At 36.4% G+C, this 17166-nt stretch overlaps 1 protein-coding gene across 4 annotated transcripts in view; it reads right to left on the bottom strand.

The window, feature by feature from the left end:
- The window catches only part of MPP7 (membrane palmitoylated protein 7), a 150423-nt gene that overhangs the window by 31307 nt on the left and 101950 nt on the right, over positions 1-17166 (bottom strand). For all 4 annotated transcript variants that reach the window (XM_027717352.2, XM_027717356.2, XM_039380633.1 and 1 more), the window contains exons 7-12: positions 13958-14089; positions 6216-6297; positions 5075-5160; positions 3249-3323; positions 2466-2662; positions 1883-1947 (exon numbers count right to left, since the gene is read on the bottom strand). In XM_027717352.2, the coding sequence (XP_027573153.2) occupies positions 1883-1947; positions 2466-2662; positions 3249-3323; positions 5075-5160; positions 6216-6297; positions 13958-14089 (637 nt within the window). The remainder of the gene's footprint in view (positions 1-1882; positions 1948-2465; positions 2663-3248; positions 3324-5074; positions 5161-6215; positions 6298-13957; positions 14090-17166) is intronic.

Raw genomic sequence — 17166 nt, 5'->3', positions numbered from 1 at the left:
AAGTCACAAAATCTTTTCTAGAGCTGGATTCTGATCTTTAAAATGCATTCTCTATTAAGAATCTGAATTCCCTCCCAGCACTAAAACCATGTTTAGTCTTTGAACGAAGGGATTAACCTCTACTCAGAACAGCACTTCCTCTCTTCCCATGGAAATCCGGCAGATGTAGCAGTAGACTGTCTTAAGAAATGGGAAGAAGAAGAATGACAAACCTACATTACTCTGCAGTCTTTCCTCCTTCAAGAGGCACCACTGATTTCTACATGGCATTTAGCTGGAACTTGCTTTGTTCAAAGAAATTCCAAAAGAGAGCAATAATAGGCATACTGCTTGACCCTAATGTTCTGTCCTGTTTTAAAGGAAAGGGGAGGAAGAGACAAACTCTTCTCCCCCACTTAAGCCTGTTAAGGCAAAGTCAGTGGAATCAGCAGAGACAACAGTAGACATCGTACTGTGGGTCTTCTTTGGGTTGTAATTTTGGCAGTTCCCAATCAAGTTCAGGCTGCCTATTTGGAAGGGTGAGATGCATCTTGTAAAACCTTTCACTTGAAGGTCACTAGAAAGATGCAGTCCATTACAAAAGAATTCATGCAGTGTTGCTGCAGCAGCTGATTTACCTCTTCAAAAGCACCAGTGCCACCTTAATTGAAGGCTCTTGTTGAGAATATTATCCAGATTCAAGAACAGTGGGCAGAGAGAAATAGCTATACCCTGGGATCAGACACTTTTCCAAAATTGGGGCAGAGCAACTTGACCTAGAACCTAGAAAAACAACAGATTTACTACAAGCTGGAGGAGCTCCTCTTTGTTTCTAAGGTCTATGTATATTAGAAAAGCTATAGTGCAACTATAAAGTCTGTTACTGTAATTACAAAGCTAATCAAGGCCTTTGGAGTTAACAGTAGCATTAGGGCACAAAATCAAACAGTGAAATGGAATAAAAGAGAGAAAATGCAGATTATTGGAAAAATAACAGTAATTGTCAAGCTTCAGAACACAACAGCCATAGCAAGAAGTTAGGAAAATCGCAACAGAAACCTTGTTGAGGAGTTTTAAAAGTTAAAAGTATTTAGTTTTGCACTTAGTGTGCCAGCATCCACTGTTTGCCTTAGTATCCGTACTTTTTGTTTCAATGTTTGTATTTAAGATTTAGATCCTACTGAAGCGTGATAGTTTCTTACATTGCTCACTGTGTTATGAGTCTGTACAACTGAAAGAAATAACAGGTCAAGTAAAATATGCAATAATACTTAAAACAGATGTTGATGTAAATTCCAGTCAAAAGAAAATATTTGTTTTAATGTATGCACTTTCTTAGAGCTTATTTTTCTTATATTGTGCAACTACTGTATCTAAAAGCATAGATTATTAAGAATTAATTTGTTTAAAAATCAGTAAGAACTGATTCTGTGAATGCATATCAATGAACTGAATGTCCTGACTTTTAAAAATTCTGCTGCTTCACAGACACAAAAAATCAGCAACTACATGGGGGAGAGAAGGAGAGACTATCAGATCTTTTATCTTACTCTCAGTATAAATGTCTTTATATTGATGCAGTCCAAAACATATAAACTGTTGAGCCAATTATGTACTATTTCAACAGGAAAGGAACACTCTTCAACCTTTGAAATACTATATATCAAAATATTAATTGGGCTCAGAGCTTCAAAACCAAGTCAGAGGGCTGGGGAAAAGTTGTTAGCTGCTTTTAAAGATTTTAATTTCAGCATTTGTATTTATTTTCCTACTGATACAATGTGACCAAGACGCTATTGTGCCCAGGAGAAATGTATCCTTTAGTCACAGGGCTGAAACAAACTGATACTTTTTAGGGTTAGATATCTGGAGTATTACATCTATTCCAGGTTCACAGACTTACATGATTTTCTGTTGGAAATTTTCAGTGGCTGAATCTGCACTTCTGGTCTTCTTAGTGCAAATCTCCTATAAAATGGGAGGTGGTGGGGGAAAGACACAAATTCCTCAGTTTTCACTGTAAGTTTGGGATTTATAAACACTTAACATCATAAGACTACTGCAAAATATCCAGAAGATTTTATATGAAATTAACTTAAAACCATGCAATCTATTCACAATCTAAGAAAATTAAATCTTCAGCTCCAAATTTTTGTAAGCTCTCCAAAACCTGCTGCAGTTCTTATTCCTGCATAGCACATCAGTTTGAATACAGATACTGATGTGCTATTTTCCATATGGTTTTTCTTTCAATCTGGATCGGTGTTATCCTATCAGTTTTTGTCATTATTAACTCTAGCCAGAGAAATAAGGAAATCCAAAGTATTTCAGCATGTTTCCAAGTTCAGTTGTCTTGCTGCAAATGCACGTTTATCATACCCATGTAATCTATGAGCATTACACATGCCAGCTATGCTAAGCTAACAACCTAGCAAATCAGTCCCTTCTCAAAAAAAATAATGAAATTATGATTCTCAGTAGCTCACCTCTCCTGGAAATGCTTTGAAGGGATCAAGCCTGCTCTGGGATTGGCATCACCTTCATGTTTGGCCTGCCACCAGGTTGCATCATCCTGGCTCATGATCTGAAGGATATCTCCTTTTCTGAAAGCAAGTCCAGCTTCTTTACAAGGAATTGCTTTATCCTCATTAGGATCATAGTCAAATAGGGCTCTGATAAACATCTGAAACAAACCATGTTTTATCTTTAGAATCAAAATATTAAATGGAATCCAAAGATATCTCCCTTTTCTGTTTCTACTGTTCAAAACCATTAAACTAAAACCACGTAAACATTTACTGCTGTAAAACAGCCTTATGGATGTCTAACATTAGAAGTTCATACGGAGAACATTCAATTCATTGCTTCTGCAACCGCCTCAATGGAGTAAAGGCTCTAAGGCAAGCAGGACTTTGCAGGTGCAAAGTGTGCCCATGTGAGGAACACAAGAGAAGGTACTTTGGAATCAAGATGCTGTCCAGTGTCTTCTGCCTAGTGGATGATGGAAGAAAAGAAGTACTTGGGAGCAAGCCAGGTCCTTGCAGAAGATGGAGGATTACCTATGTCAACTTCACAGCTGTAGAGCTTGGGCTTAAGAACCATGTTACACCCACTCATAAACTCAGCTTTTGCCTAATGAATTGTACAGTGCTACACATTGTCACACTACAAAAATTGAGTCCAGAGGCATAAATCCCATTCTTGCTTCTGTCATCCAAGCAAACAATACATATCCTCAGCCTAACAGTTACTGAAATAGTTTTGCTTACCTTGCCTTCCTTCATTGGCATTTCTTCCTTCACACTGGGTATAATTTTAAATGTAATTGCTCCTTGAGACTGAGCCTGGTGAACATTTGAAAAGAAAATGCACTGAGAATTTAAAAGAAAACTTAAAAGATAAAGAAATTCAAGTGAATTTAAAAATACTCAAATATAACGAATCAATCCTCTCCCAGGCATGATCCACAGAGTTTGACAACTTCACTAAACCAAACTTTGCCTCACAAAAGCACTTGAAATGCTTGGTTTTATTTGCTTCATTGGTGGGCAGAGATGGACTGTTAAAAACTGAGGCCTGCATGGTTCAGAGGTCCCAGTTCTGCACTGAAGGCAGGGGAAAATGCTACAGCTGAAATGTATGCATATTAGAAGCAAGTGCTGGACTCCTGGCATAGTTTGGACATCCCTGGAAAAACTGAACTAACATTTCATTTTTCAAAATAAAAAAAGACAGAAAAATTCAAACAGGCTTGTGCCATATTTATCATAGAGAGCTATTGGGGGGGATTTATTCGCTTGGCAACTTTAAGAAACTAGAAAAGAAAAACATATTTGAATATATTACGTGTACTAAATGGAAAAAAAGCCCTCCACTATAAATCTTAAAACAAGTTAGCCATCATCAACCACCTCATCCATTCATCTTTCCTGTATCCCACTTAAAGTGTGTCTGGCTGCATTTTACTTATTAACCACAATATGTTCCCACTGCCTCAGTGACACTTTGCTATTGAAGGAAGTGCTAATCAGTTGGAGCCTCTGCTACTATTGCATGCAGCCGACAAGTTTCATAAAACTCGCCGAGTGCAACAGACAGCCAACGACTGAAGCAAAATGGAAACAGGCCTGTCCACTACCAAGCGAGACGTAACTCCTGCCGGCATGTCTGCGCTCCCAGAGCTCACTGTTGGACAAGCAGCGGCCAAGTTCTGATTCCACCCGCCGTAGGACTGGAATCAATAATTTTGTTACTTTTGAAACAAGCTCTAACTAGCTTTTGATGTTTTTTACTGTACCTCAAAGAGGTAAATGGGGAAATTGTTCACACCTTTTCTCGAGGTATTGTGTTTCTAGACATTTTTAAATATTAATTTTTGCAGGAAAATATGGTCGTGTAGCGAACACGAAACCATATAATAAGTATGAATATCAGCAGGCTAACACTTGAAATGAATCATCTTGCTTACTGAACTGAAACTGTGAGACACTTACTCCATTTGGCAGGAAAGTAAGCTATTTATGTATGCAGAAATGCCTACAGCACGAATAAAAGAGTTGCCATGACCCTCATTAGTTTCTTTATGTAAAAATATTAAATATTTATGAAAAAGTCTAAATTACTTAATTTGCAGTAGTGTTTCCTAAGGCAGTAATGAGCCCCACTTTAGAGACTGTGGAGTTCAGAGGAGCGCAAACAGAATAATATATAGCTATATAATGCAAATAAATGCCAAATAAAATCTCAATAAACCAGTTATATAGTCTATCTAGTATATGTATTAGGAATTAACTGTCACACGGAGTTTGAATTCAACAGATCATGGTGGGCCTTAAAAACTGTAGATTATACACTGAAGTCTGCAACATTCTGCAACATATTTATAGCCATATTACTGTATTTAACTCTTCACAATTGCATATATATGTAATGAGTAGGAAATCACTCTTCAGGAGAAGGTTTGTAAATGATGGTGCTGGAAAAAAAGACATTATATTAGAATATGCTTTTTTACCTAAGAAATAAAGTAGAAATCATAAGTCTAATTACTTTTTCTTCACTCTCCTAAATTAATTTTAAAATGTTTGGTATTTACCAGAATGTGTATTATTTCTTCAGGTTTTTTATCATCTACAGGAATACCATTGACTTCCCTCAGTTCATCACCAACATGAATAAGACCTACAAAAGAAAAAGAGGAGTTGTGAAACTGTAGCTATGTATTATATAAAACCTGCCATTAACATTCAGTTTGCTTCTCCCTTGTTCATACACTTTAATCTCTAACTTAAAAGGAGGAATATATGGTAAATATAACAACAGCTACTCTCCTCCCAGGTAAGTTGGAGATGGTTGGTTTACTCACCTCCCTGTCTTTCTCCTAAAAATTAGTACCATTTTTCTACAACTTTTCTGGACTTTTATGCAGAAGTTTCAAAAATGTCTGTGCCAATTCTTTTTCTTCTCACTCTACTTTCTTACTGCTACACAGCTGCAAGTACTGCAAAGATCACTTAGCTGTGAGTGCTAAATTGTGGCACAAATGCTTGCTAATTTATCTATCTATCTATCTATCTATCTATCTATCTATCTATCTATCTATCTATGTATCTATCTATCTATGTATCTATCTATCTATCTAGATTTACTCCACTACCCCATTTAAGTGTAAAACACAGCTGTCCTAGATTCTCTTCAGGGAAAGAGGCACTTAAGTGTATAGTTCAGGACTTCTTGCAGACACCGATCATCCCAAACCAAACAATGGAATCAAGGATGTGCTGTTATTTTGAGAACTACCAGCTGAAACTCCAAGTGGATGTTCTAATATAAAATAATGCCAGCACCCTGAGTTTTTCCATCAGCAGGTTGTAACCTTGGCATATGCCATCACAGTGTGATTCTTGGGGTGTCTGGCACAGTGACAAGAGTTGGACTCGATGACCCTGATGGGTCCCTTCCAACTCAGCATATTCTATGAGTTCTAAGTGGACATCTTCAACTGGAACAAACCATGATATATCTTAAAAATCCCACTGTATCTGCTAACTCAAAGATACCTCATTACAACTGAACTGGGGAAAAAATCAGCATGAATACCAGTATTGAAATATCATTTTGCAAAAGTGTCCAGAGCCGAAATACTTCTGTTTCTGATAGTATTTAATTGATGTATTTAATTTCTACCAAATATGCCATTTTATCTCATCTTGTTCAGATGAGCAGCAACACCTTACCACTTCTATCTGCAGCTCCTCCACGCATTATCCTGGCCACCACAATTGCACCAGTTTGTTCATCCCTTTTAATAGTAGCTCCCTTGGGTGAAAAAGAAAAAAAAAAAAAGGTTGTAAAAAGTTGACATTGTGTTAGTAAGTGAATAAGCCAGGAATGATACTTGCTCATGAAAAGAACATACAAAATATGTTGCTTTATAACTATCCTCTTAAAATGTGCCTTCTTTTCCATTCAGAAGTAACACATGCATTCTGTGAGTTCACAGCTTTAAAAAAAAAAAAAAAAAGGAAAAATGATGGAAAAAGTTTGCTTTTCAACTTAATGTTAAGTGCAGTGTACCTTACTTGAATCTGCTGCTAAAATTGTATTAAACTACTGTTGAAAATTGATAAATAGTTGTTCCTACATTAAAATAGGCCACATTACAAACTATGGTACATAAAATGTATCTGTGTTCATAATTGTTGCACTTTATGCTCAGAACTGTCCGTGCACCCACTGATCATCATTTTGCTTTACAATGTTATCAATAAACGAACATGAATTTGAGAAATGCCCCTGTATGTTGGGACTCACCTGGAACACTCACAGGACAGAAATGCAGAGGAGGGGAACATTTCCTGAATTAGTCATGACTGTTTTCATGCATTACACAAACACAGTGCAAGACATTGAGGTAAAAGAACATTGTGTAGTTAAAGTAGGTACTGTTCTATATTTGTTTAGATTAAACATGAATATCATGTTTATTACTTCTTCAATTTTTAAGTCTTTTAGGAACATAAAGCTGAAAAATGTACAAATGAATAACAGGGCTGAGATTTCTCTAATTAACAATTTTACTGACTGCAAATAAACTTGTTTCCCTTTCCCTCTCCATCAAAGATGGAAATATAGCACAAGCCATTAAGACAAAAAATGGGAGATCAATTTATACTTTTTATATGCAAGTTGCATTTATTGCTAATAGAGAAAAATTAAAACAGTCATCATATAATATTCACTCCAGCTGAAACTTTAACAGTAATCAGCACTCCACAGCAAAACTGACGTGCTGTATTTGTGCACTTCATTTTATATCTTACATTTATTAGTATAAAATTCTATCCATAAGCAAAGTAATTTTGCAAATTGCCAGCCTTAATTGTATGTATTGTTTATTATGTAATTATATTAGTAAGCATTTGTTTGCACTACAGTTTCAAATTAGTGTGAGAGTTTCAAAAACACAGATTTAGCTGCAGCTAATCTCACTTCAAAAACTCATGATCAGACTTCTGTGCAAGAAGAATTGCATATCATTAAGAATATACTAAACAAATGTATTTTTATAATTTATAAATTGCATATTAAAAATTCTACGTTATAGCTCAATATTAAGTTCTGACCCTGCAGCAACAGCTACTGATTTGAAGTTTATTACTAATATCTGAAAAGTTCTATCCATTTAAAAGTAAAAGGCTTTGTTTTTCTGAATATATATATCAAAATGAAATTAGGATGTTAGAGGTAAATATAAATACAGGGCATTTCCATTACATTATCCGTATAAAACAGAGGCTCTCCTAACTAATCAGGGAAAAGCCTTGATCAGAAAGGCTTTATGCCTTTTACCCAGAAGTCAACACCAATAAATGCCACCAAATGCAAAAGGCAAGTGATGACTGACAGCCTGAAGCAGTTCTTCACTTCACCAGCCTTTTTAGACAGACCCTAGGAAAAAAAACTCGGTGCAATTGAAGCCCACAGGATTGACCCAGACAGCATCTGGAAGTAACAATAAGGCTCTTGTCCAAGTGGAACAGTCACTTCATGCTCCATGTGATTATCAGTACTGGCACAAAATTAATTTTCCTAGCACAGATTAACTGATCTGAAAGATAGCCCAGTGAAGATAACAGCTAAATTGGAATTTTCAAACAAAGGACAAAATCAAGTTCAAAATTAAAGGGAAATTATTTAAACCGAGTTTGCTCACTATCAGTAACCCCTCTATGGCAAACCCAAAGTGAATGGGCAGGTCCATGAAAAGCACTGTTTGAGTTTATGTATTTCACTGCACCTATAGTACACAAATTAAAAAGGAGGTTCCTAAAATTCCACTTCCCTCCCAATTTAGCACTCTTAAAAAGAAATCATCGAATACGAATGGATTTTTTTTTTGAAAACCTGAAGAGTTGATTTTCTGAAAAAGCAGCTTCTCTTGTGCTGCTGCCAGCCCTGCTTAAACTATGAGGTACATATAATCTGGCAAGAAGTTCTCCTTATAAGATGTTCAGCTCCAGTACTCTCAGTTACATGTGCAGTGCAGCTCCTCATTTAGAGCTTTAAAAATGGAAGAAGGTTAGACTGGACCTTGAGAGCTGGAAAATATTTTCAGTGTTGTGAGCCAAAAGTGTAAGTTACCCTAAATGAGACATATACAGATGTAATAGCATAGCTCAGTTTAAAATACTTTTAAAGAGAAAAATAAGGAGTTTGGGAGCCATATGGTGATCAGACTGAGAAAATGCTTAAAGGTATGCCATGCAAAAGCACTAAAAATAATACAAGCTCCTTCAGCAAGGCTCTCTCACTGTTTTTTGGTTGCCTTTTTTTTTTTCCCATTTTTAGTGTAGTACCACTGATTGGTAAGCATTGCTCAGGGTTTCACAGATGTGAGCTTTATTAGTTCATCCATTTATCTGCTGGTTCCAGAAGATAAACATTGTAAGTCTCTATTTTTAAAGAAGGAAATATTAGCCTGTAAAATAAATTACTAATAAGAGAATGTGAAAATATTTGAAAATTTGAAAATATTTCATCAGTAATATCATTGCACACCTTCCTGTTAAGCAAAAGCATGTGCAGATGTTGAATGCAAGTACTTCAATAAGCCTTATTTTAATTCATTCTCTATTGAAAGTGCAAATATCAGTTACCTAGCTTACAGAGTTATTTAAAAATTGATGCCCACTTACATGTAGACTAAAGCTGACCCTACACCCAAATTAATCCCACCTAAAAAACAGTTGGCTTCATTCACTAATGAGAACTGAGCTACAGGGACTAAGTGAAAGGCAAGTGAAAGCTGTAGAATCTGCATAGGCAGAACATGTAAATGAGTCTTTTAAATCACCACAATTCATTTCACCCAAGTTCAGCTACAGAAATCAGTTATGTGGTCCAAGATAGGTGTCCAAGCTACTCCTATACTTGATGAAAACTGATAGGCAGCTCTGGAGAATGAATCATCCTTTCATTAAGTCAGGCACCTCAAATAGATGGCATGGTCCATTCTCTGGAGCTGCCTATTTTTCTCTTAACTAAAGACATGGAATGGCATAGAGGTTAGTTTCCAAATGGCTAGATTTATGTGAAATTAATCTGCGTGATGAAGGAGCAACCATCTTAATGTGAAGAAGCATCCTATTCAGAATAACAGCTGTAACAAACTTGGAATATCATTTGGGAGCTGGAAGTAGTGAGAGACCAGGAATTGAACTCCTAGTAGCGTGGTTGAGCATCTCAGATATCAGAACTGCTAAGCAGGAACAGGGCTGTGGCTGAAAATGCCTTGGAGAGTTAGGTATAAGTAAAAACTCTCCAAGCTACCAGATAAAAAGCCATAAACTTCTGATAAAAAGCTATAACTATAGCCAGGTGAATTTTGCATTTTCTCTGAAAAGAGATGTTTCTACTTCCCTTTATGCAAGGTTCAGAGATATTCCAAATTTCTTTGTTAGAATAAAACCTCATAACACAATTTCACCTCACTTGAGGGAGACACTGCTAGAACAGCATTTGCAAGTAGACCAAATCAAATACCGTGGAAGGATTAAGAAGTTTAAAACATCTCTTCCAAAACACTGGGGGAAAGTTCAGCACTGACTCCTGAACTGATGAAATCTGGCAAACAGAAGGCCCTCCCACAAACCATGTGTTTCCCTCTCTTTTGAAATGATTACTCCTGGGAACTCAGGCTTCATTCATATATGATTAACACTGGCTCAGAACACCAGTGAGGTGCTTAACTCGGAGAAAAGCACGAACAAGAGGAAATGTGGTGCAGTTTTATATAAAAACGGTCACTAGATATATTCCAAAGAAGTTAAGAGAGTGACTTATTTGCTTCACAGCGAGTACTGTTGAAAGTCATCCAAAGGAAATGCAATTCAGAATGTCCAGGGTGTGCAACTGACATTAAGCTCACGGCTTTGCAGGGAAACAATCTCTACTGCTTGGGTACAAATAGAGTATGAGACTATGTCTGAGGTGAAGGAAAAGTTCAAAGAGCTCAGTATCTTCAAGTCAAGAAACCAGACAGTCTCTATGCCAGTAAAAAATATCATATGGTACCTCCAATCTCAAGCTCAGTTGCTGCTAGTAGTAGAATTCTGATAGAATGCTGCAAGTGGAAGTCAGACTTTTTGACCAGAGAATAGTGAATAGATAAACCAAACAACTAGAAACTCTCTGATGTGTATTAAGAATATCCAAGACTTTAGAATAAGTTCTGAAGGAAAAGCCATTAAAAGAACATAAAAAATAAATAGAAAATGAAATTGTAACTAGCTCAGTAAAACACAGACCATAGCATATCCTTTCTTTAATAAAAGAACTTTGGGAAGCATAAAATTCAGTAGATCTAATATAGTTTAAACATGTCTATTTATTCTGCCATGCTATATTTTGGTAAGACCTTATCTGAATTACTATCCATGTTTCTTCTCACCCTCACCTAAGGGGAAAAAAATCTAGGAAAGATAGAGACACAAATAATAGGTTTGTTATGTATTGTGGTGATGGTGTCATAATAAGTCACTATAAATCTACCACAACGAAATTAATGTTTGACATGAACATAACTAATTGTTCAAATGGATTAAAGGTGAGTTAGTGAAGAGAAGGAGGACACTATACACTTTTCCTTGAACTCTTCCCGGAGAGCAAGTAACACAACTCACCATAAGCTCTTCTCCAGTGAAAACAAAACATCAAGATAGGCTGAGGATCTGGAAAGATTGCAAATACACCCTTCCCATACAGATAAGGTACAACCTTAGAAATGCTGAATAAAGGACAGCTTTTGGAAGTCATTCAGGCCAATCTCCTGCTCAGGGCAGGACTACTGCCAGCCCAGTCCAGCCATTTCCTTATGGAATAGGTTGGAGATTCCACAAGTTCTGTTAGTCTGCACCAGTTCTGAACTTCCCACCTAACGAAATACGTATGTTAGTTCTTCATTTAAACCTCCCAGGGCTGCAACTTGTGGCTATTGCCCAGTGTTTTAGCATCTTTCACTGCTGAGGAGTTTGCCTTCACTGTCCTCGGGAGCTCCCCCCTCTCAAGTAGTTGTAGGTTGCAATTAGCTCACGCCCTTTGCCTCCTCCTAGTAGCACAGATCTATGACAGATTCCACTATAAGGCTGGTTTTGCCTTGGTAAATAAACAAAGAAGTCTTAAACTGAAGAAATGAATGTTTGGAACTTACTCTTTATTGCTGGGTTTGTTTATTGTTTATTGTAGGGTTAGGAAACTATTTTCAGCTGTAACAGCGTTCATGACATATGTACTTGTAGTGTCTAGTAAAACATCTAAAAAACCTTCTCTCTTACCTTGTTACCTTAGCACAAGAGTTGTGCTAAGTGTGGATGCACCTTTTAAGGGAATGTACTGGTTTTGGCTGGGATAGGGTTAATTTTCTTCATGATGGCTCATATGGTGCTGTGTTTTAGATTTATGATAAAACAGTGTTGATAACATGGACGATTTAGCTAATGCTGAGTAGTGCTTGAACACTCAAGGCCTTTCCTGCTCCCCACCCCACTAGTGAGGAGGTTGAGGGTGCACAGTGCACAAGCAGTTCGGGGGGCACACCTGGGACAGCCAACCCCACCTGATCAGGGAGATAGATATCCTACACCATATGCTGTCATGCTCAGCAATAAAACTGGGGGAAGAAAGAGGAAGGGAGGATGTTTGGAGTGATGCTGTTTTTCTTTCCAAGAAACGGTTACAGCTGCTGAAGCCCTGCCATCCTAGGGATGGCTGAACACCTGCCTGCCCACGGGAAGCGGTGAATGAATTCCTTCCTTCACTTTGCTTGCACATGAAGCTTTTGCCTTACCTATTAAACTGTTTATCTCAACCCACCAGTTTTCTCATGTTCATCCTTCAGATTCTCTCCCCCATCCCACTGGGGAAGGTGAGCGAGCGGCTGAGTGGGGCTGAGCTGCCGGCTGGGGTTAAACAGACACACAGGAACCTGGAAGAGCTCAGTGTCCCACAGGAGTGAATGGGCAAGAGTGAAACTGGAGCAACAGTACAAGGATAACCTTTAGCTTAGGCAACTCTGTGCATCCCTTTAAGAGACTTTAAAATCTCAAAAGCCAATAAACAGAGTATATATTTCATACACATTTTCAGAAAAACTCTTAGTTTTGTTTTAAAAGTTACAATTATCCAGTCCATTTTGGGATACTATTAACATGGCATTCAACTCAAAAGTATTAGTAATGAATCATGTTTGTAATATGAAATGATGTAAATTAAGATTTTATTAAGTTTTTTCTGACAAATTAGAAAAAAAGGGTGTTTTCATTAATACTAAAAATAAGATGCTCAATTAGGCCTCATTTCATACTGTATGTTCAAATTTCCACACTTCTTTCAGAATGGATAATCTTGCTGATACTAAATAGGAAAGCAAGTTTGTTTTCTTCCTCAAATAATTTCTTTGACGAAAAAAAATAAAAAGCTTAAAGCCATGATTTAAATATTTGGGGGAAAAGTATTTAGTATGTTAAAACAGTAAAAACTCTCCATATGGTCAAACTTGTAATTATGCCCACAGTCACCTACAGTCTGTCAATATGAAAATCCATTTCTTGTTTACTGATGCCAGAAATCCTTCAAGAATTAGGGTGACAGTAGGGGACAAGCTACCCCTGTATGTCTGACAGAGGCATCGCTCTCCCACCGTCATCTCAAGTACAAAATCATGACTTTCTCAAAGTAACTTTGCAGATATTTCCCCAGGATTGCTATCCATTAAAACAAATAGCCAGTATATCATAAAACAAAGCTCTCACTGGTTTGTAGGAGAAAAAGAATATAGCTAAATTTTATACAAGATGACTCCCACTCTACAGCAAATAAAAATAACCAAATCAGTAAAGCATTTTAATATTCTTGTAATACAACCTAGGTTTAGTCCTTTCATTTTTCCAGATATCCCCATGAAGATATTACCTTTCTAGTATTCATAATGCAAAGTACAACAACAGACATCTTAAATTTGCCCAGATTTCAATTCAAGTATTTTAAAATATGTTTTTATGCTTTCTTTTCAGTGTATTGAAAGGTCACATTTTTTTACATGAATGCTAACAGGCACAGTTCACAACACAGGTCAAGATTTCTTTGGGGATTCATTCTCTGTCTCTCATTTTAAAATAAGTTCATGATTCAAATTCAAGATAAAATACGAATATGTTATTGATCTAAATGTGCAGACTGGTTCACATATACAATGCTTAAACACTGTGAATGAACAAAATCTTATTATTCATTTCATATGCTTTACTAATAATGACTGCAAATAGAAGTCACAAGTGTATTACTCAATGTTATGAATAACACATTTAATGTCTGTCTATCCACATTTCAAGTTAATGTCACCCATTCACATTCATAATCTGAGCACTCTCCACCCTGCACACAAACACAAAACCCCAAACCAAAAGACAGGGTTACCTACCAAGGGCTCCCGGTTTTTGACAAGCCTAATTATTTTAACTGAATCTTCTTCTTCATCAATATCATCAGGCATGGGGGGCAAGACAGGATCATAGTTCTTCTGAGCAACAGTATCATGTACAGAGAGCAAAGCCTGGAAACATTAATAGTCAGTATATTATTTGGCATCTGAAAAGTTTAGGGAAGGCAAAGCAGAAGATATTATTTATAGCCTGACTCTACTACTGTGATGCATGTAGACTGAATATAATTCTTTTATACAGTTTTAACACATTTCAAACTGATGAAACAACTCCATAAAATATATGCTTCCATATATACAATATATGCAGTAGTAAATTGTGGATGGGGAACACTGTCTTCATACACAAAAAATACCACATGCTTTGCACATTAGCTTGAAATTACAAGAACTATGAGCAGGAGGAAACCTAAGTCTCCAGAAGTAAGAAAATAATTATACTTGCCCTAAATAAAAAGTTTCTTTGATACAGCAGGGAGTCCTATCCAGGACTTCTGTTCAAGCATGAGATGCATGACATGAGGATGTTGCCCAACTGTTTCCTCCACAGGAGCTCTGGAAGCTTCCCTGGTTACTGGATCCCTTTCATACTAGCTCCCTTTCATACGAGCCTCAAATTTTTTTAGGAATTTTTAATTTATTATGGAATTCATTATTGAGATTGAGGAATATTCTGCTGAAAAAGATTTGATTTAGGCATGTATTTATGACCTTTCAGAAAATAAAAAGTCTTGAAAGGCAATGGAAAATAGAAAGCTCATTCTCCACATGCCCCCCAAAAAACCTCAGTGATAATATAAAATTCACATCTTTTTCTAGATACAGAACTCTTGAAGTTCTTTTCTACTTTGAAAAGACTTCATTATTTGTAATACCTTTTAAACTGGTGAAAAAATGGTTACATAATGCTTTTACTTTTGTAGAGAAAACTGTGCATTGTACCAGAAATAACAGCAACAGTCATACATGTAATTCTATCTACTGCTTTCAGTTGCTTCTGTTTTCAAATAGTTGCCTCTAAATACTTGGATATTTTTCCCAGGAGTTAATATTACAAAAGCTGCAGTTTGAACAGCAGAAGTCATTTGCAAATTGATAACCTTCACGACAATAAAATAAAGCATTTTTGAAAATGTCAAAATGTTTAGGATGAAGCAGAACACATCAGTGTTGTTGGCATGAATGACACTAGAAGGCATCATATCAATGACTAATAATTCATCAATTATAACAATTACAATAACGTTTATGAAAAAACTCCTTAATAAAGACCAGAAAATTGTTACATTTCTCTGATGCCATTTACTTGCTACTTAATAATAGGCACACAAAATTTGACTGAGTACACGAATGATCAGAAACTATGTTCTCAAGGATAATGCAAACGTTTGAAAAAAGCATGACACTTCCATTATGCTACTCTAGGATATTTTTTACGAATGGAGGAGACTGTAACAACAGAAAACAACGTCCAGGCAATGCTACAAGCTATCATGTCTAAAGCTGAAGGCAAAGAGCATATGGTAATCTTGAAATTCTGAAGTTTAAATTTCAAGTTAGGGCTTCAACAAAATAAACACAAAGGAAGATCATGCCTGCCTCATGATAAATTGTTATTGTTTTACTAATTTTTATATTGTATAATTTGATAAAAATACTTCAACACACTAATTACTTCTGGTCTTCTTCCCAATACATAATTATGAATTTGTACTAATTACCATCAGAAATTACCATCTTTCTCCAACCAAAGACAAGTTTTACTTTAGATCTGAGCTAAAAACCTCAGGCTAGCAACTATGGAACCTCCTGGAAATGTTTATTGTGAGGTATTACACATGTAAAAACCATGCAATCACATGCAGTCATCTTAAGATGTATGTGAAATATCAAAGATATACTAAAACAAAAGTAGTGTTTGCTTTCACTTCAGGCTACTTACAGTTAAGACTTCTAAAACTCTGCAATTACATTTTTCCACATAAAGCTAGGGCACATTCATGGACTGGTTCAATTTAATGAGGTTCTATATTGCAGTTTAAAAACAATCAGGCAGATAGAGAAAACAGATGAAAATAATCTAAAGCACCATTTTCAGAGTAAGAGGCAGCCACTTAAAACATGTTCAAAAGAACCTGCCCTTAACAATGAAATTTGTGAAATAGATTCTGTCCACTACTCCACTGAATTATGCCACCAGTGTTAATAAGACACTTCCCTGCTCTCACTGCCAGTTTAGGCTCCTGGATACCCCATGCAGAACAAGGATGCATCCCAAGCATTATAAACCAATGTCAATCAATGTCTGGTATTTATGATGCTTTTCTTCACTCACAATGACTGGAACTTATCAACCCACTCCCTTCTTCTCCCGAAGAACATATTAAACCACAGCGTACTACAGTCTGCAATGTAAAATTTTTTCCCCAAACTCCAGCACTACTTTGTCTCAGTGCAAAGATACATATTTTAGATAAGAGTAGGAATGCCAGAAACAATGTGCCTTTTCTCAAACTTTCAGAAGAGGTTCTGTCATCACAAATTTGTTTATGCTGCACACTGAACATGTTTGTCTTCCATCACTGCTTCTTAAGCCACACTGTTCTCTGTCCACTGTAGTTGCTCTTGAAACAGTCATCAGCACAGATTTTGTGCACTAACTAATTTGGAAACAAAACTTAAAAATGCATTTTGATTTCATTTGATGTATTCAACTAGAAGTTACCAGAGCCTGTCCTAGAGAGCACTTCTGTATATTTTGAACACATAAAGAAACAACTGTATTCACAGAGTAAAGCGACATTTCTTCAGCAGCATCTTTGTACCATTCCATTAATATAATGTGCACTTAGTTCAAAAAACTATGTATCGAACTACACTTGTATAGGAAAGTTTGGGACTTTTTAAAAAGCAAACAAATTACAAATGCCAAGACCCTAAGATGATCCTAAGATGATCAAGATTTACCCAGAATAATTTTGCAGTAAATGCACAAGGCAATGCAGAGGTAACAATGTTCTCTTTTTGTACATAAGAAATTATCAACTTACTAATTTCCACGATACTAATTTTTTACGTGTCAAAAGAGACTGCTAGAAGTGCAGATCAATTTTTATTTCTTTTTAATGTTTTGGTTTTGTTTTCAAATACACAGCTCTTCGGAACTATGCACACTGGATCCAAGATTT

Source organism: Pipra filicauda, unplaced genomic scaffold (genome assembly GCF_003945595.2).
Source record: "Pipra filicauda isolate LSUMZ 115617 unplaced genomic scaffold, ASM394559v2 scaffold1_size10287979_pilon, whole genome shotgun sequence".
NCBI lineage: Eukaryota > Metazoa > Chordata > Aves > Passeriformes > Pipridae > Pipra > Pipra filicauda.
Note: the sequence above shows the minus strand (reverse complement) of the source record. Positions and strands in the feature narration are given on the sequence as shown.